At 43.8% G+C, this 27542-nt stretch overlaps 2 protein-coding genes and 1 long non-coding RNA gene across 13 annotated transcripts in view; 1 reads left to right on the forward strand and 2 right to left on the reverse strand.

The window, feature by feature from the left end:
- The window catches only part of GAD2 (glutamate decarboxylase 2), a 40933-nt gene extending 26763 nt beyond the window's left edge, over positions 1–14170 (reverse strand). Inside the window, exons 1-7 of one of the 4 annotated variants that reach the window (XM_030487707.1) lie at positions 13512–14170; positions 13187–13246; positions 12887–13036; positions 11509–11742; positions 6698–6788; positions 5771–5883; positions 1648–1763 (exon numbers count right to left, since the gene is read on the reverse strand). In XM_030487707.1, the coding sequence (XP_030343567.1) occupies positions 1648–1763; positions 5771–5883; positions 6698–6788; positions 11509–11742; positions 12887–13036; positions 13187–13246; positions 13512–13587 (840 nt within the window). In that variant the 5' untranslated portion in view covers positions 13588–14170. Of the gene's footprint in view, positions 1–1647; positions 1764–5770; positions 5884–6697; positions 6789–11508; positions 11743–12886; positions 13037–13186; positions 13247–13511 lie in introns of those variants that run through there. The other 3 variants (XM_030487710.1, XM_030487731.1, XM_030487720.1) reach the window with 3 other exon arrangements.
- Positions 13100–26615, forward strand: LOC115608618. 2 transcript variants are annotated; one of them, XR_003991616.1, is made up of 3 exons: positions 13100–13677; positions 19533–19622; positions 22367–26615. It is a non-coding gene; the product is annotated as an uncharacterized LOC115608618 (long non-coding RNA). The 2 variants fall into 2 exon arrangements; XR_003991615.1 differs by lacking the exon at positions 13100–13677 and adding an exon at positions 17149–17360.
- MYO3A (myosin IIIA) overlaps positions 15282–27542 on the reverse strand; it is a 121125-nt gene continuing 108864 nt past the window's right edge. For 5 of the 7 annotated variants that reach the window (XM_030487622.1, XM_030487580.1, XM_030487695.1 and 2 more), the window contains 4 exons: positions 22942–23051; positions 20479–20519; positions 18607–18747; positions 15282–16756 (listed from right to left, as the gene is read on the reverse strand). In XM_030487622.1, coding sequence (XP_030343482.1) covers positions 16642–16756; positions 18607–18747; positions 20479–20519; positions 22942–23051 — 407 coding nt within the window. In that variant the 3' untranslated portion in view covers positions 15282–16641. Of the gene's footprint in view, positions 16948–17957; positions 18431–18606; positions 18748–20478; positions 20520–22941; positions 23052–27542 lie in introns of those variants that run through there. The other 2 variants (XM_030487601.1, XM_030487612.1) reach the window with 2 other exon arrangements.

The following is a 27542-nucleotide window of genomic DNA, read 5'->3' on the forward strand; positions in this document are numbered from 1 at the left end:
TTCTAGGCCTCTGCAATTCCTGTAAACAGCCTCTGCAGTTTTGAGGGTTAAACCCTGATCCCATATCCTCTGGGCAATTAAGGGTTAAAGGGTTCTGTCTTCACATTTTGTGGTTTCCTAACTTCCCTAGAAGATGTGCCATTACATACTTTATAAAAAACTTGATAGAAGAAAGGACAAAACTGCAATTTCAAGATACTTCTAAAATTCAACAATTTCGGATGTTGTTCTATGGATTTTCCAGCATATTTGATTTTGGAATGTTTAATTTGCTAAGGGAACTGCTTCTTCCCTGGCATGAAAACACAATTATTAAAGCTCATTTCATTATTTTGAGACTGATAGCACAATTTGGTTCATTGTTTAACATTCCATCACTATGAACACAATGACATTCTCTAATGATTAATAGGATTTGTTATTTTAAATAATCACGCTGAACCTTATTTGCAAGACTTATTAGGTCTGTAACTTCCATATGAATAATGCATCTCTAGCTGTACAGCCAGCTTTGGAGAGTTGCTACTCATTTGTAGAATACCCTTCTCTTTGACTGCTTTGGGGACAACTGTTCTGCAACATGGAACCTGCATTTGTGTATTACATCCCATCCTAATGCCAGGAAAGGCATCCTCAAAGGGATTTCCTCCTAGATATTTCTGATTTTAGACTTCTTAAGGACTCAATGCTCTTCACACTTTCATGGAATGGAAACAGGTTCTCTGGTAAGTCAAAAAAGACAGCCAGGAGGATGTTGTTACCTAACATGGGCAATATCCTGCTGATCCTCAGCCATGAAAGAGTCCTTTCTGGCTGAGCCCTCACAGCTGGAGAGAAATTTTGAAAGGGACCATGAAGCCTAAAGAGAGCTCACAGCCCCTCCTGGGTATAACCCTTCCTCTTACCCTTTATCCTGCACATGCATTCTCCACTATAAGCTGCAAGAAGTTTTAAATGGTCATAAAGAAAAAATATCCCCCCACCCCCAATGCAGAAATAAATATGACTTCTATATGGTTGTTCAAAGAGCAAAATACGCTGTGCCCCTCCCACGAGGACCACTCTGATATCTCCTGTGCCCACCTCCCCTCTCCTCTTTCACTGCCAGATCCCACCGATGCCTGTGACAAACCCTGTATGCTGAAGCTGTTGCTCACAGGCAGAAACCCACATCAAAGTCCAGTTCCCCACTGTACAATGCAGCTGCTCTGCTGTACACACACAGAGCATTTCCATACTATTGTCTTCATGTATGTTATCACCCTCTCATTAAATAACATCAGGAGTGGTTTCAGCTAGAAACATTTTGACTCAAAGTGATTTTCTGTTCCCCCAGAGCGACCCGAACAAAAGACATTCCTGGCAAAAAGTGCTGAAGCCCGATGATGAGCTCTCTTCCTCTGATACCATTCACATTGACATTTATGCAGGCACAAGTGAGAGCAAAAAAATGACAGTGGTTTGTTCAGACACAGATAACAGCACACCTCATCCCTCTACGTACCAAAAAGCCAGCCCCTTCCATTTTTTTATTCCCAGTGAATGAATAACAGAAATGAGGACAGTTGGTTACCAATTCCCATTCAGTTATTCATCATAAATTCATACCAGCAGATGTAACAGATAGGAAAAAACAGAAACACATACATGTTCTGATGTGAAGGCAACCAGTCTGGGAATAGCTGCCATTCCTTTTTCTTTAACTTCTGGGAACATCTTGAAACGTGCAATCAACATAGCATACATGTTAGATATGGCACCACCTGGAGTCCACAGTAATATACTGTTACTTTTTCTATGCATTGTAATATCATTGCAGAACAAACGACAAGTCTTGCTACAGATTTTCTAACTCTAATGTTAATGTTTCTGCCTCATGGCAGAAACATGTTTTCTTCTTCCTGATGCTCCTCACAGCTGGGTTGTGCAATAACAGGATCTACTACTCACAAATAGCAAGTTAGGCAAAAAGTACCACTGCAAAAAAGTGACTGGGGCTTCCTTTCATCCTCATTTTTAATGCGCTTTTTCTTTTAGTCCCCATTCTTCTCTTTTCATATGCCATCAACACACAGTCCCCTCTCTGTTTCACCTCCCAAGCAAACACCTTACAAGGCAACTTCCTAAGGGGCTTCCAAGTGCAATCTAGTCTATGCCCTCCCCTCCCTAATCAGGGTGGCGTTTCACGTCCTGGCTCGGAGGAAACCCACAGAGTGAGTCCCAATAGATGCTATCTTCTGGATAACTGGAGCGGGGGAAGGGAAGAGAAAAGGAAAAGGGTCATTCCAAGAATTACTTTTCTTTTTATTTGTCCTCTGATGGGAGCAAGGGAAAAAGGCTAGATGTCCCTAATACCAGCCTTAAAATCTCTGGCATACATTGACTTAAATTTTAAGATGGACACTTTACCCACTTCAAGATGGGTATTGAATGAGAGCTCTGCAGTATTTTGTTCCCAAATTTCAATTGTCAATGCATAAATTAAAAACCAGCACTTTGTATTCCTTTTAAAGATTTTTACAAACTGAGCCTTTGTGTCCACAGTGGAACAATGGTTATACATTAATGCTGCATGAGCACTATGGGAATATAATGCAGAACCTGAGGCAGAGTCTGGGTACTTTTACGTATGTATGCACACAAACACGCTCTCTCTCTCTCACACAGACACACACATACACACATAAAATCCATCAGTTTTATGCTGTATATATACTATATATATAGATGTGTGTGTATACATATATACACACAGACTGATTATATATTGATGTTTATGCACATATACAAAGTAAAGGTGCATACTGATCATGGTTTTAGGCTTTTAAAGGAATAGGTCAGGGTGCAGCTGAAGGTAGAGTTCAACTAACCCAACTTTTATGTATCTAAAAATGGAGTGAAGAGCACAAGACATGCACTTCCAGAAGATGGCTCAGTTCATCCTAAGGTAGCTGTTTGAGGTAGGTGGGATGACTTGCCCTGCAGACACATCCACTCCTCTCCCTTGAATTTATGGCAGCTGCTAGTAACTAGCCCTGGGTAGACACCCAACACTTGGATAGCCAAATGAGATAAGAAAAAATCCACCCTTTAAGCAGATCAATGTAGATCTGCTGAAAGCAGCGACATTACATGATGTTACACCAGCAGGGTATCTGTGCCAGGAAATTGAACATTGTTTTGTTTTTTGTAAGATTTGTATTTATCCCCTGGAGACACATATATTGTTCCACAGCCCAGAGAAACTATGTCCTTTGTTTCTCATCAGTGTCCTAGCTCTGCTCTTGTAGTGAGGCTACCCCTGCTCTTGGCTTTCCCTGACCTCTCTGGCCCTCCTTTGAATCCATGGGAAAATGCCACAAAGAGATGGCATCGCTGGCATGGAGGTCAGTACAAATCGGGCTTTTTCTTCCCCTTTAAACTATCTTGAGAGGTATGAACATATTCTTGCACCTCTTTTCATAAATGACAAAAGAAGAAATGGAGAGATTAAGAGGAAATGCTCAGGTACCTGCCTCTAAAAAAAGCAGATGTCATGTAATGGCTGCTGTTGATGACTTAGGTGACTGAACTAAGGTGTCCAAGTTGAAGAAATTTGGCCTAACTTGTCCAAAGTCATTGGCTCTGTGTCAAAAGAATCAAGACTGAAATGTGAAGTTTCCTCAGTAACGGGCTTTCCTATTAGTATTTATTATCTTGCCATTTAACCTTAAGCATATTAATAAGCCTTCATTCTGCCTTTAATTTTGCAGCTGTGTTTACACCCACAGTTAATTGCAGGCAACAAAACACACCTACAGAATCTGGAGAACCTAATCAGGCCTTTATGCTTTGCATGTATTGATACTGTATATTTCATTCCAGAGAATGCAGAGAGTGAAAATCTTTTCAACAGTAAGGTCTTCAGTTGAAGCCGTGACAGCTTGAAATGAGAAGACAGCATAGGGATGATTTTGATTATTGCCTAAAAAAGCAGAACCTGCACACTGGGTGCTGCTGAAGAGAGTGAATAAGAAATATGCACTTTGCACAAACCAGAAATTGCAGAGAAGGAAAGGATGAGAGGGGGCAGCACTGCGAACGCCAGCACAGGCACACACCTGCTGGAGAGCCCGACCCCATGCAGGTTTCAGCTAGATAAAGTGACACATCTGACACACTAATGACACCCTGGTCCTCTCCATCAGACAGGGACCTCTTGCAGACCCAGGAGGAATAGCAGTTCCTCCTGAGGCATATCCTGACTCACAATGTCTTGAGCACAGTTTGCCAGACTTGGGCAGATCTAGTGCATGGACTGAGCCTTTCACCCCGCCTGCCATCCATACCCAGCCTCTGCCCACCAGGTCTGGCTGAGCAGCATTGCTACTGCTCTACTCTTCCCTCTCAGGCCCCTGAAAACCTGGTGGGGCTATTGCAGCCCAAGCCTGCAAGGCAAGGAACTTGCAAGTTCCTTACAATTACAGCAAGACCGGCTGTACTGAGTCAGGCCAGGGACTGCACAGTAACCAACCACTGTGTGGTTTCCGGAGACTTTGGCTTAGGTCCTGGGTTCGTGATACACATTCATATGCTGCCCTGCGTAATGGAGGCCACAGTTTTGGTCAGGACCTCTAAGCACTACAGTAAAAGCTGTCAGAGCTTTTGCTCTCAGTGCTTTTTAAATAAGGACTCAACAAGAACTAGTGTAAATTTTTATAATCTTTTTCTCCACATCTCTGCAAAGGCCCACGAAAAATCTCCTGCACCACTACCCACATGTGCATTCAGATGTGAAAAGTTGAAGATGAGCCTTGCCTGATCCTCTCCACAGCATGAACTTTACCCTTTATGCCCTCGGAGAGCTAAACATACTAGGCTGTTATCACTGAGGCCTTTCCTTTGTTCAACAGTCCAAACACTTTCCCTCTCCATTAGGTCAATGAACTTTCTTTCCAGAAGGGCTCCCTTCCCAGCAGCTATCAGTCTGTTCTCTTTTGACAAGCCAAGATTCTATGCCCAATGTCAATTTTTTTACTGTTTTGCAATTTGGTGAGATATATAGGCCAAAATTTTTAGCAATGAAATTCCAGAGTAAGACAGGAGGTGACAAAGAATATAAATCAAAAGACTAAGTGAAATGATTGAAATAAAAACATGTCTTAACAATGCAGTGTTTATCAGAGTCAATGATTTCTCTACAGTTAATCACGCTCATTTTTTGCCTCACTGACTTGCCCCGAAGGAATCAGGTTTCGAGCCTTTAAGCACTCAGGTTAACTAGCCACCCAAGTACCCCCCCTGACCTCAACAGGCCAGCCCACACATGGAAAGCTAACCACATACCGTAATGTTGGCAGGATCTTGCCGACCCCGCTAAAATTACTTTGAAAGGGATGCTACGTCTTTCCCCCTTTGCTCCAATTTCCACTGCAATGATGGAGAGCATTGTTGTGTTTCTTCCCTCCATTATTAACACAATGGGTTTTCTATTTCATGTAATCCATAAAAAGTGGGGGCAAAGCAAAACTGCAAGGCAAATGTCTTTTCTGATTATGTTTCCCATGTGCCATTACAGCTGCTCATAATGCAGTGTAATTTGCTCAAAGAGACCCTCATAATCACGTCCCTGAAATTCATAAACATGCAATACTTTATCTCAAAGAGGCCACTGGTGGTTATTAGCAAGTGTCCTCTCAAACATGCATATTTAATTATGTTTAGTCTTTAACTACAGGGGATGTCATACAGCATAGTCTGAAAAATAAAGAAAGCTTGAAATGTCATGTACCAGGTGAAAATATCCCATCGCCACAGCCCCCTGGCCAGCCAATCATCTCTCTCATTTTCCTTAGTGTGACATATTCCAAAAGTACAAACACTGGAGCAATTTCATAGGTGAACCTGAAATGTAGTAATGTCCATATTTAATGCTTCATCTACAACACTAATACATCTTTTTCCAGTATTACATTACATTATAGCCATAATATACTCTATCTTGCACTAGGTAGAGTTCTGTTTTACATTACTTTTGATAACCTTCCTTCTGATTTGACGTCAAATGTCTAGAAGTAGAAATGCTGAGAGCGCTTTCCATTTTAACCACCCTTTTCAGTGAAACAAATCTGATCCAGCTCTTCCAGGCTCAAGGCTTTGTCCTATATTCAAGAGCTGCTGAGCAGAGCCAGACCTTTGCCTTGCAAAAACCTGTGTGCATGTCTAGAAGCATACATGTCAGCAGTCCTATTCATGACAAGACAGTGCACGAAGCTAAGCAAGTGCACAAAAATACTTCCTAGTCCCAAAGTGAAAAGAAACCCCACACTTTAAATTCTGCACCTCTTTCTTACAGAAAGCAATGGCTCTAACTGCTCTGAGTACTGATTGTACATAACCTGCATGAATGCAACTGTTCACTTAGCACACCTTTCATTTTATATATTTATGCATGCAAAAAGCTAAAATATTTTTTTCTGTACATTTTAGGGGGGAAGCAAAACCAACATCATATTAGTATGATGAAATTTTATAAAAGACAGCCTACATGACAATGTTGAAAGTCTCCATGTAAATAGCTGTAGCAACCATTTAAAAAGCAGACAACTGTTTTTCCAGCAACCTTTCTTTCTTTCATTCAGCTACTGCAGCTAATATTTTAGAATATAACTGTAAAATTATATTAAATATCATTATGAAAAAAAAATCTGCTACTTACATATTAGTATTTGCTGTTGATGTCAGCCAGTCTGCTGCCAATCCAACCATGTCCAATCCAGTTGAAAGTTGATTAAAATATCTAGGGTGCCCTGCATAAGATGGAAATTGTTACTGAACAGCTGATGACTCTGAATGAAACTATTCAGTGCTGAACGGTGTATTTACCTACTGACTTCTATAGTGAAAGAAGTGCTTTCAAGGTACAAAACAAAGCAAATAGCAATAAATACATTTCTTGGAAAAGGCAGGATTTCTCTTCTTTCTCATTGGAAACTCAGTAAATCAGAGTAATTACACTGAACACAGAATAATGAATTCCAACATTCCTTATTATCCTCTCAATATGCCTTGAAAATTAGCACATCGCTGCCTCGCAAAAATAGCTGTTTGCTCCTGTTAGTGTGTCACATGTTGTCACTGGATGTGGTTTTGCCTGGCTAGGTTTGAAAGGCACGCACGAGACACCATCTGAAGAGGTTGCCAGTACATATAACATCAGTGATGAATGGCTAATGATTATAATAGACAGGGCGAAATGAGAAAATGGAACATTTTGGTGACTGCTTTGCACATGACTCAATGGCTGATGATTGCATGAAGATGGCAGGGAAGGTGACGGTCCTTGTCATTTCTTTCCCGTCAGAGTGCAATTAGAAATAGCCTGGCTGCTCGCAACTGTGATTTTTAACAAATCCCATGAAAATCAGCACTGCTGCCCCAGCAGAATGATGCATAAAAATATACTCAATGAGCTGATAGTCCATTTACCTGGTTAATCTAATTGGCTCCTAATTTTTTTCTAAAATTCTGCTAGAGATTTTTCTTAAAAATGTGCCCAGGCACCATTAAAGCTGTGTTTTTACTAGTTGCTCCCTGCAAGCCCCTGTTAAGTGGCATAATTAGGAGTACAAATTATGGACGGCTCACAATTACTTAAACACCATCCAATTCAAAGGAAGGCAGACTTTGCTTGGAAAACACCTGTCCTGACCCACAGACAACATGCTGTTATTGCCATCACAGAAAACAAAAGATAGAGCAAGATGATCGAGGAAATGCAGACCCAGCACCAGGAGAGAACTTATCTTTGGTCTCCAGTGGCCTCTTATCAGGCACGGACACATGGCCGGCAGAACAGCGCTGGGAATTGCTCCCCAGCTCCCACCTTGCAGCGCACAAAGGCAGAGTAATTGGGCTGTGTGGGCAGACAGAGCAGGGGATAAAGGCTGGTGGGGGCACACATGCAAAATCCAGCTCCCTGCACCTTTAATCTGAGATGAGCCCCATGCCATTGCCAGCCAGCTTGAATGGATTTGGCACCAAGCCCTCCCCACCAGAGACAGGAACTGCCACCTTCCCCTGGTCCACACTGCCCAGGACAGGTGGCCAAAGCCCCTCAGGGACAGAAGGACTCTGCTGAGATCCAGCAGGATGAACAGGATCTGGCACCTGCCCTGCATGCTCTTGAGTGGGGTAGGTGGCCTTGGGGTACACATGCACCCCACTACCACTGCAAAAGCCACGGCTGCCCCAGGGACTCTGCCTGCAGAGGACTGCATCTCCCCTGATGATGGGATTTAGAGAGAGATTTCAGTATTGATAGCTCAGGTTCAATCTGTCAGCCAGACTCCATGCGGGTCCCAAATTCCAACAGAAAGCAGCAGAAAATTAGAAGCTGAAAGTCTTAGGTGAATCTGTGCCACAGGAAAGCTTAAAGATGACAGAAAAACTCCTGCTTTGGAAATAAATCCACGTTGAAAAGCTGGGGAATAGCAGAATTCATATTTGCAGCTGCAGTGTCTCAGCGGCTCTCCATCAGCCCTGCACCCAGCCCCAGGCAACAGCCCTATTGTCACTGCTTGTTTCTTCAAGGAACCTCACAGCACACCTCCTGCTTTGGGAACCGTGGGAGGAACAGGGCCCACTGCACAACAGGGGTCAGGGCAGCTGCACCCTGGAGCAAGCGAGGTGGGGGAAGCAGCACTGTGCTCCTACAGAGACATAAGTTCAGGGTGAGCAGGAGCTGCTCCTGTTGGCACAGCTGCTGGCAAAGCCCCCAGCACCTACACCTGTAGCATGGTCCCCTCCACTCAGCACCGTTCAGTTCTGCAGCATGGCTATAACATGCAACAGCAGAGAACGTAATGCCCCAATCTGACCCCAACCTCAGCTGAAACGGTTTGTCCATCTGTGTAACACCCTAATATATAAGAGAGCTCTTTTCGCTTGGCTAGATGGCCACAGAAAATTGTGGCTTTCCTTAAAATACAGGCTTCACTGCCAGGTAAGAAGAATTTGTCATAGATGCTCAAAAAGCACTACCCGGGTGCCATCTGCCTGAAATGCACATCCTTTGTCATGGCTGTCACTGAACAAAGAGGTGTCACTGGAAAAAGAGACCGACAGGGTGTGGGGAGAGGGATGAGATGTGAAAATAGCAGATTACTGCTTACTGATTGGTTTAGCAGTACACAGTGTATTTACAGATAACCCGGAATAAACAGGCAGATGATGGGCAAGAACCAGGGCTGAGGCACTGGGACACCCAGAGCCATGCTCTCCCTGCCAAGGCCATGGCTTTGCCCTACACACCCTCCTCTCAGATATGCTCCTGCCTGCACTTGGTTTCAGGCACAGACATATTCTAGCATGAACATGCAGCCTCCACAGCCTTGACAGGGAAGAAATAAGAAGGTCTGAGCACAGCCAGACAGCATGGATAAAGGTATGACCAATGGCACTGGCTTTGGCCTTGCTTACAGCCCCCCCTGTGCATGGCCTTCTGCCAGCATCAGGGCCTGCCAGACATCAAGGCTGGACCAGCACCACCTCCTCTCACCCTTTGTGGGGTTTCCAGGCCGTTGTTAAATGCTCACATTTCAATTCCCCTGCTGAGCATCACACAGGAACTGAATTCTGCATCCATCTTTTTCTGCATTTGCAGACTGCCTTTTACTTTCTCACAGACAAAATTCTTGCTGGGGCTGCATGCTGGTAGTTGGTAAGGGGGTAGAAAGCAGCACCCCAGTGAGCCATGGCATGCACGCAACACCTGGGAGCATCCCATACCTGCCCCTTGGCCAAAAAATCAGCCAGCCGGTTCCTCCAATCCGAACTGGGGATTGGTGCTTGGACTTGGGGATCCAGCTGTGAGGCTAATTTAAGCAATGCAATTTATTTTCCAATCAGCCTCCCGGGCCCCTTCAGCCAAACATAGCCCAGGCTTCCCCCCAGCTCAGGAGGGGCCATGTCCAAATGGCTCCTGCAGCAAGAGCTGAGGCAGAACCCCGCCGCCAGAAACCTCAGTGCACTGCCCTTCCTCTGAGGGCAATTCAAGTGTTTTGCTCTGAAGCACAAGCAAAAGGGCTCTGGGTGTAAATCCCGAGGATGCTGAGGAGCAGTGGCAGCCAAGTGAAGTGGCTCTGCGCCCCTCATCTGAACCTCGCCACACCATCACATCTCACACACACCCTCCCTCAGCATCAGTCCTTGGACTTTGAGAACATTATTTTCATGAAGACAGATTCAGAAAATGCCAAGAAGGGAAAACCTCACATATTTTTGGGGAGCAAGACAAATTGTAATGTTCTTTTAAAGGGTCTGCTTTGGATGCACAAAATGAAATGGGTCCGTTATATGAAACAGTCTATAACAAAAAACGATTAATGAAAATCACTGAAGAAACCCTATTGTCTGATTCCCCAGATCCACAGATCCTATATTTCACAGCATTTCGTAAAAATATCTTTCCTATGCCCTGCCCAGACACATCACATGGATCACTGGATTGATCGACTTTGTTCCCGTGGACATCATTTATCTAACTATTTATTCCAATATTTTACAGGCATTTTGATAGCACTCGACTCCTACATCCAAAACATTCAGCTAGACATTTCCACAACTAAACAGGGAGGATTACACAGATCCCCCACAGTCTTTAGTGGGATCAGTCTGTTCTGTCCCCAGAAGGTGACATAACCTGTTTCTTTTTTCCCCCTAAACCTCCATTCACAAAAACAGCCTTTTACCTCCTTCAGTAATTACTACACACTTATTTCTAAGAAATTTCTCAGTAATTCAAATTCCCACTAAGAGCTCCCCGCACTCCACATTATTTCTCAATCACAGCTACGGGTTTTGTCCGCTCAGCCCACCGCTGCCCTCCCTAGAGAAACCCAACAGCAACAAAAGGCTATTAAACCATTTTGGGCTTTGTTTTTATTGCTTGAGCCTAAAGTTGGGGGGAAGAACCCTCAATACCTTTGTGCACAGTTTTGCCAAATTCTCCTGTTTTTACATCCTGCAGGTAAGGAGAAACACACGGCAAATGGCGGCTGCGAGTTCCCATTTACAGGATGTTTATTGTGATTTTGGCTGTTAAATGCGCCGGTCCCTGCTGCCCCCCTATAAGGACACACAATCCCCCCCACCCCCACCGCCCGTCCCCGCTGTCTCTGGGCTCCGGTCTGCAGAGAGTGGGGGGCAAACCCCGGGCCATCACATGTGAGATGGGTGCAAAGGGAAGGAGGAAAGTAGCAAAGGCGGTGAAAAGGCAGCTCTGTGGCACACGCGGCAGCTCCAACACACAGAAGCATTAATTTTAAATGGGAAAGGGCGCACGGCACTGCACGGCCAGCCACCGAGATTCCATCACCCAGGAAAACCATTCCTGCCTCTGCTAGGAATTGCTTGGGAGCGACAAAACACAGTTGCTGCTTCAATCTCTAACGTTTCAAGAGAAAATGAAATGACACCTTTAATCAATGCAGGAGACCACAGACGGTAGAAAACGAGCGTGGCTGTTACCTGTTTTAACTGCATACTTCAGAGTTGTTCTGCAGTTCAACAAAATCTCTTCCAAGGTCTGTGGCTGGTCTGCCAGCTCCCAGTTATACTCCTGGAGCAGCTCATTTGGGTAATGGAAATCAATAACTTTTGTGGATCTATCAAAACTTTTCACCACATACTGGAGTAAAATGTCCACAACGTCTTGTAGGAAAGACATAGTTGTTATTTCTCCATCACATGCTGGCAAAAGGTCTGGGAACGAAGAAATTAAAAGTGAACTTCGTTTTACAACCTTATACACAGATTCTGGACAAGGACTTCTCCAGTTTATATTTAGGAAATCGCTTAATCGTGTTGAATACAAATAGACTTTGTTTTCATTTAATAAGCCAATTGGGTAAGGCTATTTTAAGGACTGTTCTGAGAGATGACAGTTAGGTTTTAATATCCTACCTAAAAAAGCAATGTTTCCCCACAGGATATTACAGACCATTTTCTTAGACAATGAGAATGGGGAAAAAAGAAAAAAAAGGGAAAACGAATCTCAGGAAAAATAAGGATTGGGAAAAAAACGCTACAAGAAGCCCTCTAAAACCTGCCATCTGCCTTGCAACAAAACACCTCCACTGTGACTCTCCGACGCAAGTAACTTGTTGATAATTTAAAGCCTTTTTCTGAGGCGATACTTCACGGTGTCTCGGTGCGCACACCGACATCTTTTGTTTAAGTGCGATGGCTCAGGGGGAGCCGAGCTGTCGCGGAACCCCCCCAATTCAGGTACTCCGGGAGCGACAGGGATCGGCGGGAGCAGCGCGGGGTCTGCAGCCGCCCTCCCTTCCCTCTTCCTTCCCTGCTCGGCGCGGCCGGTCGCGCCGCGCTGCCCCGCTCCGCCGTGCGAACGGGAGCGTTCCTGGCCAGAGCGTTTCCGCGCAGAGCGGGCGTCTGTGTAGTAGCGGGGACACTACCTCCAAGGTCAGGAAAGATGAAACGCAAAAATACCTCGAATTAAAATAAATCAGCGAGAGAGCGCTCTTTCTCCCTCCTCCCCTCAAACCTTAATTACAGGGACTTCAAGGAGAAGGTCGCTGCTGTCAGTATTCCGTAGAAAGAGCAACCTGCAGGCTCCAGAGCGTCCGGATTTTATTGCCCTTTTCTTTCCTCCGGGATCTTTTTCTGTTTGGGCTATTTTTCGGCGGGTTTGGGAACTGCCTAGCTCCCGCGTAGGCGCAGGAGCGGGCCGGGCCGGGGGCGCGGGGCTCCGCGGAGCCGCCGCCGCCTCGCACCGTCGGACTCCCCCCCGACCTCCGCGCACGGCGGGAGGAGGCGATTTCCCGACCGAACCGCTGTTTCAATTTGTTAGTTTTAGAGATGCAGCGTGGCCCGGGAGCGCTGTTACCTGTTGAGTGCAGAAAGGCGTAATTCACCTCCGCTTTCTGGCAGCCGCAGGGCTTTTTGTCGCAGGTACAGGCCGGCCGCGTCTCCGCTGCCCCCGGGGCTGCCCTGGCTCCGGTTTCCACAGGCTTCTCGGCATCTCCATAGAGCAGGGCTTGACAGCGACACGGACACACGGCCTCAGCCCTACGGCCTCACCCCCGCCCCGTCCCCCCGGCCCCCGCCCCCAGTCAGGGCCCGCGGGAGCTCCGCGGGCGCGTAGCCGGGGCTCCGCCGCGGGCTGCCGAGGCCTCCCTGCCCTTACCGCAGAGTTTGTTTCCGATCCCTCCAGTGAACTTCTGCGCGACCTGACACCAGGCTCTGGCTGCAAGAGAAAATTGAGCGGAGGGTCCGTGGGGGCGGGCGCGGGCCGGGGGCACTTCGCCCGGCATCGAGCACTGCTCCCCAGAAACCCCCTGCCCCGCCGAGCCGAGCCGCGCCGGGCGCGGCTAGAACCGCTGTCGGTCCCCGCCGCTCCGTCCCGCCGGTCCAGCTGCCACAAAAGGGTCTCCGGTGACCCGGCAGCGCTGCCGCGGCGGCTCCGCGGCTCCGTCGGGCCGGTCCCTCTCGGCTGCTCGGCGCTCCCCTACCTGTGCCGGGGCTCTCCGCGGCGGCGGAGCCCTCCTCGGCCCCGAAGGGCCAGAAGCCGGAGCCGGGGCTTGCCATGGCGGAGGCGAACCGGCTGGGCGGGCGCGGAGCGGCGAGCTGCAGCCCCGGCGGCCGGAGCGACTGTGCGTGAGCGCGGCGTGCGGGTGGGTAAGTGCGCGCGTCTGCGCCGGGCGGCGGCAGGCAGAGGGGCGGGGGCGCCCCGGGCACGCGTGGGTGGGAGCCTCTCCCGTGGGCGCCCCCGGGGTGCGCTCCGCCGCGCTGCCGCGGCCCGCTGCCCCCCGACCGCGACGGGGGGGGCGGTGCCTCGCAGGGTCCCCCGCACCCTGCGCCTAAGGGGACGCTCGAGGCAGAGCCGAGCCATGGGGGCAGCGTGATGTGGGGCTGCAGCTGCCTCGCGGGGTGAAGGCGAGCGCCTTTCCTGTACCGCCTCCAACACACCGACGGTCCCGCGGTCCTTGCGGCCGCAGCCCGGCGGGGGGGGAGTGGGGAGACGAGCACTCCCTGCGCCGCCGAGCGCTGAATGGAGAGGAAGGGTGATTTTCTGGGCTTTGGCGCGGGGGCCGCGACGGTCCAGCTCGGTATCTCGAGGAGAGGGCTGGGACACGGATCACTGGGGCTACGGGGAAGCGGCCCCAATCCTGTGAGCTACAAAGCACAGAGAAATGCCCCCCCGCCCCAGCCCCTCACTCCCTGCACCGGGCCACCCCCGTCGCTGCGAGCAGGTGACTCCCGGGCGGCGGCGCCGAGACGGGGGAGTCCCGGGCTGGGGAAGGGACAACCCCCACCCCGAGCCTCCGCCGCCCCCCGGCCTGGCCCTTCCCGCAGCGACCAGCGGGCGCCCCGTCGGGCCGGGCCGCCGCGGCGAATGCGCAGGTGGAGAGGCCTGTGCGGGGCTGGGGCGGGGCTGGGGCTAGGGGGGCTCCGCTCCTCGCTCCTGCCCCTGAGCTGGACAGAGGGGTCCCGGCTGCGCTCCCGCGGAAGTGGCAGGAGGAGCCCAGCGCGACGCCGCGGTGCCTGGGGAGGTCCCTGGGTCCTCCACCTCATGCCCGGGCATCGCTCCCGGCGTCCCCGGGCTGCTCCCGGGGTCTCCCCGCAACCCCGGAGGATGGGGAGCCCGGGGGAGCCGTCATCCCCGCTCCATCCCCGTGGGAGGCAGCAGGTCTCGGAGGCGAGACTGGAAGAGGAGGAAAACAACTGCTCTCTTTCCCTCCCCGACGTCGTTTCTGAGGGCAACCAAACCTCCTCTTCCACCCAGCTGGTTCCCCACTCCCCACGAGCCCGTCCTTGCTGTGGCTGCCTTTCCTCCGGCGCAGGAGGGAATTTAAGCCCTAACCCTTGGAGGGAGGCAGGCCAGGATTTGGCCCTGCCGGGAGCACTGGTTGGGCAGCCCTCCAGCTCCTTGCAGCCGAGCCCGGGGGCTCCCAGGCTGTGGTCAGCCCATGGCATCTCTTTCTGCATGCACCCACATGGTTACAGGGACTGTCCCCCCGTGAAAGCTCTCTGAAATGTTTTGATGTTTTAAACCACAGTCCTGATGGGAAGATAAAATAAAACCAGCCTAGGCATCTCTGTGTGTGAAATTACAGGTATATTCCAGTTTCCAGATCACATCAGCTTTCAGGAAAAATAGAGGGCAACTCCAGCTTTCCATGGCAAGAGGCTGCTGTGAGCTCTTCCCGCCTTGGCTCACTCATGCCCCAGTCCGTGGTGTTTCGTCAGCTCGGGGTGTAATTCAGACAGAGCCAACCATATCACTGCTTTGTGCATGTTTATTTACTTTACCGTTTTAATAACACATGAGAAAGCAACATTAAAACAGATTTTGATATTTAAACAGTTTATCGCAAATTTTACATTGCAGCAAATTTTAATACAGCACCTAGCCTTATAACTAGTTAGAGATGAGGAAGCAATGGTTACCTGTCTCTGGGGAAAGAAAGGGCCAAGTGCGTGTGGGGAACGCACAAAGCCCAGCCCCTGTGGCTGGCTGCTGCTGCCAATCGTGGGATTAAAGAGAGCTAAGCTAGGGAGCAGGATCAGGCCTTTATCCTGGCATCCTGAAATTTGCCGTCTCTTGCTTTGCAGCTGGGAACATGCAATTATGAATCCTGAAAGGAAGCACAGCAATTATCTGTGTGATTTCTGTGAAACAAGGTCTTTTGAATAAGGAATCGGGGGGAAAATCTGAACACGGTGGCTATTGCTTTTATTTCCACTTAATTTCTAGCCGAACTGATTAAGAATGATCATTAAATTTTGGCAGCAATCAACCAGAGAGTGTACTTCTGTTCCTTCTATTCCTCTTTTGGCACCCCAGAGATTAAGATTTGTAAAAATCTAATGCAAAGGAGAACAAAGCAAACACACTTTAAAAGTTCATCACTTAGTCACAAAGCTCAGAGGCAGAGGAGAGGGTTGGATACACTCCCCATAAACGGACATCGCCAACATAAAAATTACACACAATATTGACCTTTAAAACTGGCTACTAGGTTTACAGTAAAGTCAATAATGAAATAAACTGCCACAATATGCTATCCAATTAATCATTTATATTTATTTTCATTAAAGGGACACTTGCCATGAACAGTTCATCCCAAAACTCAGGCATTGTAAACCTAAAATGAGCAGAAATTCCCCTATGGTGTGATTGTAATTTCCCCCCGCCCTGTAAAACAATTTATTAGAAACAATAACTAAGGTTTTTTGAAGGTGCATATGGGAATTTGAAAGCTTAAGTAGGGAACTATAAACTAAATGATCTATTTTAATTGGATGAGACTGTTGAAATGCCAAAAAGATCTATGCATTGAGGAAAGTAAACTAGATTTAAGCTGCTTAATGTCTAATAATCTTAAGATGTAGCAGTGGTATCAGAAAGAAAAATGATTTTTATATTAGTTTTTTTTAAAGGATATGATGTGACTGACAGTGTCCCTTTGCAACAGTGTGGGGCTGTAAACCACAGTAATTCACATTCACATGAACACACATGTTGTAAACTTGAAACATTAGAGATTTTTTTTTTTTAAAAAAGGAAGCACATGGTATGAAATGATAAAAAAGATTATGCTAATAAAAGCCAAATGGCAGCAGGAACAGCAGCAGCAGCTAGAACTGCTGGATAAGGCGCCGGCGCTGTGAGGTCTTCCGCAGCAGTCGTCTGTAGTCATAGGGATTATCTTCGGTTTTACTCTCTTCCAGGGGGCTTTCTGCAACCCTCGACCTAGGGATTCACCGCAGAAGTGGTTTGGAAATTGAAGTCAAAACATTTACCTTGGCAAACACTCCTATCGACTGCCTCACCTCCTCCCTCGGAGAGGGAAACGAAAGGAGAATGACAAAAAACCAACTGACTTTGCTAGGCCTCTTCCTGCGCAGCGTAGAGCAGGCACCTCGGAACAAACGCAGTATAGGCTAAAAGCAGAAGAACACAGAAGAACAACATGTTCTTCTACAAAAGGGACATAATAAAAGGACACAAAAGCCTTGAGAACACGGAGGGGCTTTGCAGTAGCGTTTGCCTGATGGTTATTGAACCAGATTTTCAGTCAATGTAAATTTGTTTGCTCTGTTTCTAACCTGCCTGTGGAGCACAATGTAAATGTCCATCTCATCTTATTTATTTGTTTTTTCAGATGGCAAGATGCATTTTGAAAGCTGCCACTGGCAGGCTGGAATGGTGATCTGGCACCAGGTGTCACCATGAAGCAAGATTAAAAATAAAACTCAACTATTTTACAAGTGTATTACTTTGAAATAAGAACAAACATTTCTAGTGGTCTATGCTAGAGGTGTACCCCACCAGTGGTCCTACAACAGCATTGGAGGTAAACTGCCAAATAAAAATTAGTCAGTGCTTTTCACTTCTGTAGATTGAAAAGACTGTGTAGTCTTTAGATCTAGGTAACTCCATTCAAGAGATGCTGAAAGGCAGAAATATTTATTAATTGCATTCGTCTGCTTTCAGAGATAACTGTAAATTTAAAAGTTACACAGATATTTTCAATATGGGTAATTAGGATGCAGCCAGGGCAGCACATGGTAAAAGGTAAAAAATTCCTTTTAGTAAGCTCAGTGGCAAAAATCTCATTCATCTAAACCAAACCACAAGGTAACAGATTTGATGTATTTAAGCACCTTAGAAATGCAACGTTTTCCAAGGGATGTAAGTTATACGGTAACTCCCTGGTATTATTATTTGTAATTCCATGCCTTCATAACACCTTCCTAAAACTAATCTAGATCCTACCTGAGAAAATCCGCCCCCCCCCCCCCTCCAAAATAAGGAAGTGGCACAACATCTTCTATAAACATTTTCTTTATTACTATAGATATGTTTTCAAATTCATTGATCATCCCAGGCTTACTGTTCCCCTTAAGCCTTTGTCCTTTATACTTTCCAAGTTTTTCTTACATACCTGAAGACACAAGAAGATATAAATATATCAAGACATATAAATATGTGTTTGCATGTGCAATGTGTGTGGGTACGCTGGCCAGAGTGAGAATATGAATTCCCTTAGCCCAGCAGAGGTCACCCTCTATGAAGTCTATGTGGGAAGAGAGGAGGTGGAGTAAACCCTCCGGTTAGGGTTCTCCTCCTGGCTGATCACCTTGGTGGGGTCCACCATAGGCTAGAAATGTGAGTGTTGCTACATAACAGCAGGGGAAGGAGGCAGTCAAGCTGGTGTCTTATCCACAGAAAGCAGGCAGAAAGTTTGGCGCACATCCACCCTATTTAAAACCTAGATCAGAAATATAATTTTTAGGTTCTCCTTTAGTTTAATCTGATTTTAGAACAGATATACAGCAGGATGTCTGTCCATCTCATCTGGCCCTTGGGAAGCCAAAAACTAGCAGGTAGGCTGAACACCAATCATACCACCGTTTGTCCTTGCTGCAAAAAGATGGGAATTTTTCAGCTACACATTTTTACAAGTTAATTTGACAGGATTGCATGAAAAAAAACATAGGTTTGAAAGCCTATCTTTCTTTTTATGAATCTTTTGAATATCTCAACAAGGTTCTACAACATTTATTTTTTTCTACTATTATTTTGCATGAATTACCTACCGCTCAGTAGCTCTTAATATTGAAGTCCTGCGCTCAGCTGGGTGTCTCTTCTTTCTTGTGGTAGAACTGCTGTCCTTTGAGGTGGAATCAGTAGATGAAATTTCTTGGTAGTAGATATCTAAATCTAGCACTTTGCTCAGACTGTCAATAAATAAGTACACTAAGTTAACAGTTTCACTTTTCAATATTACATTCAACATTCAAAAACAAGGCAAACAAATATCATTAGTTGTGTTTATGCACTGAGGTTCTAAGGAAAAGCATATATAAGCACAATAAATGAGTCTCTGAAATGTGACTGCTGTATGATGCAGATACTGTGAATTTTGAAATACTAAATACTTTTATATGTTCATAAAGCAGACATATATGACTGAAAGTGTCTGGGTTTGCCATAATACTCAATGGAGAGGCATTTTTAGGATATAATTCATCTGACCTATTTTAAGTATCTCTTTGAGGAAGAGATGAATTATATTCCTGAAAATAACCATTTTTGTCTCTCAGTACAAGAAGGAAGTCTAAAGCAACTAGTTCAGATATCAGTGTCAATAATGCAGATGTCTCTTATTTTGTTAGATGAATGCTATTCAAGGTATCATATGTACAGAAAAAAACAATCCCAACATTCAGCTTAGAATAACCAGGGAAAAAATAATCTCCTAAAAGCAACCTGAAAAAAGAAGTTCAGAATTCAATTCTCACATTGGTAGCAATCGGAAATAACTCATTGATTTCAGTTGCTATGTTCTACTAATACAGAGTCAGCAAATGAAAGAAGATGCAGTTATGGAACCGGTTAACTAGATTTAAGATGAGTGAAACCTAACTAAAGTCAAATAAGAGAAAACACTAGATTTGGATTTTTTTTTTTTTTTTTGGCTAAGCGGAAGACAATAATATGTGTGATTTATGTTTTTTTTCAGGATGCAACCAACATCAGAAAAAGAGCTGTAACAGACCAGACATGGGGGACACGGACATTAAGTGAAAACTATAAGCAGTGGCATAATCAGGTGCAATTTAAACTGTGATTGAATGAAGCTAGATGCTCTGAGCACATACTGTGTGTATGTAATGCCATTTAACTTCCTTTAAGATCTGTATTTTAGATATGGAGTTTGTATTCTGCAACTTCAGCCGAGGATAGTGCTAAGAGCTCATTTGTCTTGCATCTGTGACCTGGCTACCATAGCAGGCATACTGTGATACCACAGCAATGTCACTGGGGAGCAGCAGAAAAGTATAGAAACACCAATAAAATAAAGCTATGATGTATGTCAAAAGCTGTGAACCATATCTACAGCACACATAAGGATCTAAGATACAGAAAGGCAGAATATATCTATTGCTTGCTTTATTTCTGCAGAGATCCATCATAATGGGTTAGTTACACTGTAAAGACTTCTAGTTGAAATTTCAAGGGCTATTCTTCTTTACCTGTTATTAATAATTATTGTTTTAATTTTTTATGATCTATTTCCAGTCATATATTTTTAGGTGAGAATTTTAAGTCTTTGTATTTTTGCTAACAGAAAAGAACTGGTTGCTCATTTTCTTTGACTGGAATTTTAGCACCTTCAATTATTTTCTGTGTCAGAACTATCTTTGATGTGGACCTTATCTTAACTTATTATTATGCTTGTGTTGCCATGGTAAAGGACCATGCTGTGGTAAAACTGAACAACTGAATTGTATAATGGGTTTTTGTCGCTGAAAATTGCCTATTTTAACTTTGTATACGATGTCCTTCCTGTGAATCACCAAATTACCATGCTTTTTTATTTCATGCTTTATTCTCCTGGTTGAAGTACAGCTAAGAACTGTTCTAGAGTACTAAAATGACAATAGCTAGATAAGGAAAAAAATTACCTTTCTTTTCTTGGTTTCCGTTTTTCGTCTTGTATTGATTTCTAAGAAAATAAAAAGTAATTTAAAAAATACTAAGAGAAAAATTTATGCAAAGATAGAATTCATCAACATGTTAGGTAGGAGAGTATTGTACATCAGAGTAAAAAAGGATATCTAAAACTTTCAAATATCTATAGTTGTTTTAATGAATGTTTTAATGACAACACCGTCTCACTGACAGTGATCAGTGTCTCACTGTGATGCCATGAGAAATTCCATGAATACAGGCAACTCAGTGGAAGCAGGCATAATCCTATTCTCATTAACGTCCATGCAGTCTTGTCACTTCTTGTGACAGCTCAGGTTTTAGTAAAATAAAATGGACACAGGGCCCATTTAAAAAGCAGTATACTAGGTGGCAAGAGTGCCCTTTAGGATACAAGACATTTCAAAATGCAGAGAAGATTCATAGAGAATGTGAATAATTTCTTGCCTCTAATAGATTTCTGTCCCTACAGCAAAAACAATGTTATGTTGCAGCATCTAATGCATCACTCTTCAAAAGCAGAATTTTTAAGTGCAGATGGTCTTAATTTTAGTCTTGTGTTTCTTGCAAATGAGTGAGAACTCACTAGGATTAGTGACCATAAAGTCACTGAGAATCAGAACACCTGATGGGCTTCAGATTGCAGGCAAATGGACAAGACATATAATTTCAAAATGATAGGCTGATTTAAAGAAATATACCCCAAAATAAACTTCTAGTGCCTTGTATGAACAATGAGCTATTGTCAGGCTTCATTTGTACCTGTGTATCCCTTTAGCCCATTTGATATGCAAGGAAATGAGTGAGAATGGAAGGTGACGAATTAATATTTGTAACATGATGTGAGACAAATTCCATTTTTGCAGAAGATAAGATAGAGAAAAATTTTCAAAAAATGCACTCATATTGATCACAGATTCACTTGATAATCATCTGTGAATACATGCAGGTCACAGAGAATTTAATAAGGTAAAAAATCCATGAATGCTGGGAAAGCTGACTACCCTCCAGGATCTCAAGTTAGAGCTCAATGACTTACCCAAGGTCTAAGGATCTAAGAACTAGTAAGTCTCCTTTCTAAGATTCAGTGTATAGATATTTATGCTGAACCTTTCCCTTACCAGTGAACTTAAGGTCAAGAAGACAGAATTCTCTTTTTCACACCTTCCTGAAAAATATGACTAATTATAACAATAATAATAATAATTAACACTGATTAATACCTTCAAAAACTGCTGCTAAAAATTAGTTTAAAAATTCCCTGGTACTACTGCAGTTTTTGTTCGTACTGATGTGATGGCTGTTTTCTGATATGGAGCTGGCCGTGTAACAAATCACCTTTCAGAAAATACTGTATTCCTGGCTGTATAGTATTGGCTTTTTGCTGTATAGTATTGGCTAAATATGCATTTACTTCAGAATTCTCCTTCTCAGAAATTTCCTAATGCAGAATTCAGTGTCATGCCTTTCATTTCAGTCCTTTATGTCACCAGTCTTGCTTTCACAAACCAAATTCTTACATGTGAGTTTATTCTTGTGAATATAATTTCTTTTCAGAATATCACTGTTCCAAAGCTGTGCTATTTCAAAGCCCCCATAATAAAACATAGTCATATTTTTCCTTTTTGGTATGCCAGACACAACTATCCCTAAAGGTCCTGGTGACACCTTCTGTTGAAAGGAGAAGCAATTGCTACGGTTAGTTTATTAGCTGGGCTCTCACCGTCTGTTAAAATAGGTCACTAAGATACAGGCACCTCGAGCAAATGAGTTTAATTGCTTTTTCGTTGGAACTGCTTTCTGAGCTGCTTTTACATTTTCTCTCCTTCTGCTTACTTTCTTGCCTTTTTTTCTATATTTAAGGTCACCGAAGTCAAGAGTGGAAAGCAGCACTTGGTATCTGAACTTGGACCAAAGGCTATATATAGAGACACTCAAATCCATTAGTCTCCTGAGCTGTTGGTGTTTGCCAATTCCTTCATAATCACAATCTGACACATTTGTAAAGGAAGTTACAGTGTGCATACTAATACAGCCTGTTTTAATATTTCCTCTCTCTGCAAGATCAAGCACTAATTTAGATGCTCAAAATAGCTCTTCAAACAAACCTCTTTCTCTCCCATGACTTACAAAGAAACTACGGAGACCGGGCACTTAACTTGTGTATTGAAAATGCAAATGTTGCTTATGCATATAATGGATGTACATATGTTTAACTACAAAAGTAAAAATTGGTCTGACCTAGGTCCCCAGTCAGGGTAACGGAACCTCAATTTCAAGCCTAGTTTGAAATGTGAGGTTTGTGGCCTGCGTCCTTTCAGCAGGACATAGCTTTAATGCTGCACTAGAAAGGAATATAGTGAATTGGGCGATTAGAAAGAAAGTTTTAAGTGGGAATTATCTGGCAGTTTTAGCCCACAAATACTTGCTAAACTCACATGTATTAGAGTGTAGTAAGTGGAGTCTTCTGGATTATTTAATGTCTTGGGCTTCCGTGGCCTCCTTGGGGGTCTCTTCATTGGGCGAGAGTCTTCTACTTTGGCTGCAACTGTAAAAAAGCAGAAGATAGCAATACTTATTTCTTCATAGAATGGGAGGCTTTTAGGGAAATGGGAGAATTTCACTGGAGAGAAAAAAAATCCATATAGCCAGTTTTACTGCTTGCAGTAATTTAAGAAAGCAACTGTTTTAGGCATTTCCATCACTAGCCTAGAAATAAGAGTGCTTTTATCCATTTGAGTCCTGACTACCCACAGGGACACATACCATATAACGAATGTCAGGCTGAGGCAGCCCAGCGGTCTACCTGGCACAGGCTTTTCCTTCTGAAAAGGGCTGATGCTCCACATTCAGAAAAGGGCTTTGATGGGTAATGGCTACTGGAAGGCCACCATCTTGTAACAGGATCTGGGCGGCATGGATGCTGTTTTTTTCAGACCTAAGTCGATTATTAAGTTGCTGAATGAGGGCAGTAGCATGAGACCTCTAATTCAGAGGTTGGTCCTCTATATTATCATGGTGTAGATTTTCCTGAAGGTCTCCTGCTGAGGCTATTCGTTTCAAGCCAAATCATGTACCACTGGACAACACAGCATGACCATGTCCATTGCATCCAGTAATCTAGTTTAGTGTACTCAACTTCTGGTCTCTATTTCTACAAAAACTTTCTGCAAACATGCTGAAAATGCTTCGTTCTAATGGAAACAAAATCAAGATTTTTAACACAAAATGGAACTGCTATTCTCTGGCAGCCTCCAAACTCAGAGTTGGACACTGACTTGTGGATTTCATTGGTTGGCACATGAGGAACCAGAAAAATCTCCTGGATATTCGCTTGTTTAAAATTTATATGCAATTCTGGCAGTGCTAAGATGTAGGGCTGATATGGATTCATAGCCTGTTTGTCACAGAGCCAACAGAGAGTGCAGGGTTCCTGCAGAACTGACTCTGGGTGACCGAGGGACCACAAAAGTACAGCATGGTGAGCATGATCACCTTACATTCGGCTTCAGCTATAGGAAAAGTTAATAGGAGGCTATAGCAATTCCTTTATGATGAAGGGGGTTGCACAACAGCAGAACACTGATGCTAGAGGTGGATCATTGGGACGCGCACAGGGAGATGAATGAAGTCACAGCACAAGGTTTAGGCACAGTGAACCGTGTGTCCAGGTATATTGCATTATCCAGTGAAGTTTTATATTGTCCTTGTCCCATCACAGAAGTATTCATGGGACAGCCCATGAGAGAAAACATCTCCTTACTCCTAAATGAACATAGTGTGAGGGTGGAATGAGGATCTAGTTCCTAATGAATTACTGAAGTGTGTTTTGCTGATCTAATCCTCCTCCACATGAAGCAACTTTAACTCTCTAACCCAGATGTGCTAACTATATGTGATTGAGTCTTAGAAGGAAGAATGTATTTTGTTCTCTAATGACCATCAGAAACCCCTTTTACATGATAAAAATAAAAACTCTTGCATGTACATCAGGCATCTTTTTAATTAAGGAGGTAGCACAATCATTTAAAACGAGAAATGATCAGTGATACATCAGTATTGACTCCTGCAAAATTAGCCGTGTAAGTTTTTTGTTCTGTGTGATAAATAAAGGCTTGTAAAGGTCACAGATATACAGAGGAGCCAGAACGAATAATGTTAATTTAAATTGTAGTTGGATAATGATTACATTTATTGTTTTACTTTCTTATCTGAAATGCAGACTGCTTCTCATGTAATGAATGAAAAAGTATCTTTTAACATTTTGCACTTAAGAAAACAACGGTGTTTTTCTAAGTCAGGATACAGATAATTCATGTTAAACAATGAAATTTAAATGCGATAAATTCATTTCACTAATCTGCGTTAAATATAAATTACATTCTTTGATTTGAATAGTATAGCAGCCCTGACTGTGCTCTCATGTGGGCTGCTGCATTTCAAATGGGCCACCTGGAGTTATCCAAGTTTCTGTTTGTGAGAGAGTAGAGGCATATGTTCACTATTTTAAACACAACAGGAGCCTAAACTGGAAACAATATCTTAAAAAAACCCCCAAACTTAGAATTTGGTGTAGCTGAATAGAAACACCCAACCCTTTGTCTGTAGGACATTTTCAAAAATAGTGTCAAAGATCATGACTGCATGAAAATCTGGAAAAAGAAAATGAAGCCAAACTGAGAGCTTTAGGAAAATCCCAAGGAAAAGGCTCTCATAATACCTAAAGATTTTTTTGTTGTTCCCTAAGAATTCATCACTATGTATGCTGTTACATTCTTTAATTCATCACTGTCAAACACATAAAGCATTATCATATTCTAGATTACAATTATTCCAACTGAAATTACTTGTATACTTCTTCTGTATGTGCTCTGCAAAGAAGACTCCTATTACACTCAAACCCCAGCATTCCGACAATGCTAAAGGTTTCAGTAAAAAATAGCTTTTCATCTCTGCTTATGTGTTGTACATATGTATGAGCTATGCAAAAAATGAACAGAAATACCATGTTGGGGCAGGCAGGCTTCTAAGCTTGGACCTCTTGTCGTTCCTTTTTTAAATTACATATAGGGCTGAAAATGCAATTCTGAGTTTTGTCTCCAAATTACATAATAAGTAAGTAAAAAATAGTTTGATGGGTTTGCTTGAAATGATGAAGCGATGAAGCTTGCTTTGCTTCGCTGGAAAATGAACTTGTGATTTCCTTCTGCACTTAGATTTGTGTGTTCATTGCTACTGAAATAAGCTGATGTGGTAGTTGCTTGTACTGGATAACTCACTGCACAAAGCAAAACTTGTTTTTTTATTAGTTGCCAATAATTCCGGAAATCATTTACTTAGTAGAATTAAAGGTGGAATGGAAATTAAATATCCAAGCCTGATACATGGTGAGCTTGATGTGCTTGTTTTCCAGATGGCCTATACTTTCCTGCATTAGGCGATGAAGCAGAAAGGAGGGGTAAAATCATTCATTTATTAATAGGCCAATTATGTTGCTTTTACAGTCCATGACAAATAAAACGTTTTTATTGAAGCCCACTCTCTCCAAAGTAGAATACCTTATATCCTACTTTTCCTTAAGACTTCAAGTATCTCCAGCAAGATCTGGCCATGTGCTTTATATGTAAAAGGAAAATTGAGGCTTTCTATCTAACATTTAAATAATACGTTACAACATTGATAAGAAAAACATTCACAACAGGAGCAGTCAAAGCACTTTGGAAATATCACGTTGGCGCTATCATTCCTATTTTACTAGCAATATAAATGAGATGCACAAAGCAAGACACATCAAGACCTGCTTAAGGTTATGTCCCGGTTAGTCATTAACACAGCTAAGGGCTGGACTGAAGGACTGTGCTGAGGCTCCTGTCTCTGCAACCAGCCCATGCTCTGTTGATTATATCTATCTGAACAAGTACTGCCAGTTCTGCAATACATGCCTTAGAAGCAATGCACAGGAGAAACTGAACACCCCCACCCCCCATTTGATGCTACACAGACATTACTTTTTAAAGGTTTTACCAAGAGGAAGACAGGTCAAACAAGTTGAAAGGAAGGATTTTCTTCAAACCGTCCAAGTGCATACAGCCAGTACTCAGTCAAAAGAAAGAGGTTTTGCTCTCATGACCTGGATGCTTTGCTTTTGAACATCAAGAGCGAATGTTAGCTATGCTGTAACCCATGCCCAGGAAGTTAAATCTCTCTCTTGCTCAAACCTGATGCAGACTGTCAAAACATACATTTGATCGAGTGATGATGGAAAGTTTTATAAAAGTTAAGGTCATTCTCCATGAGAATGAATGAAATACAGAGTTAAGGGTCAGTGAAGGTACATTAAAGAAGGTAATGTGTGTGGCTGCCAGGTAACTTTAAAGAAGGTTTAGCAAATCTAAGGAAAATTCCTTGTTCCTATCAGTATTTCAGCTAGCTCATTTAACACTACTACAAAGGTTGCTACTTAAGTTGCATGCATACTCTTAATCCTACAGTGTTTAGTTACAAGGTATTACTACTTTCATAGCCCTCACTGAAAGCTCCAGATACACTGAAAAAATAAGAAAATTTAATTTAGGACCAGCTCAATTAATGTATGTGTATCCTGAACACCACCACAAACTATGGAAACTGTGTAGAGCTGCATGTGCTTGAAACATTCAAAGTATGAGCAAGAAATGCTTGAATAAAGATGAGTCAGTGTCAATAGCCCTTTAGGTTGAACTGTGTCTGCACATTCAAACATACAATGATAAGCTTGGAAGACAACAATCTCAAGGAATCAACATCCAAGGATGCTAATGTAAATTAACGTATGACTTACAGCAGATCTTATACCGAAGACTGGAGAAATAGTATGGTTACAGCTGTGATAAGCATCTGTAAGTGTTGAAAGGTCTCTGTTTATTAGGCCACCTGGAGAAACAGATAAACCTGTCTTCGGGTCATTTAAGTGAAATGTTACATGTTTGATTCAGCGCTGTTCCACATCTTACGGGGGCAGAAGTATAAAGACAAGCTCAGAATAAAGCAGGAAGAGAAC

Source organism: Strigops habroptila, chromosome 1 (genome assembly GCF_004027225.2).
Source record: "Strigops habroptila isolate Jane chromosome 1, bStrHab1.2.pri, whole genome shotgun sequence".
Lineage (NCBI taxonomy): Eukaryota > Metazoa > Chordata > Aves > Psittaciformes > Psittacidae > Strigops > Strigops habroptila.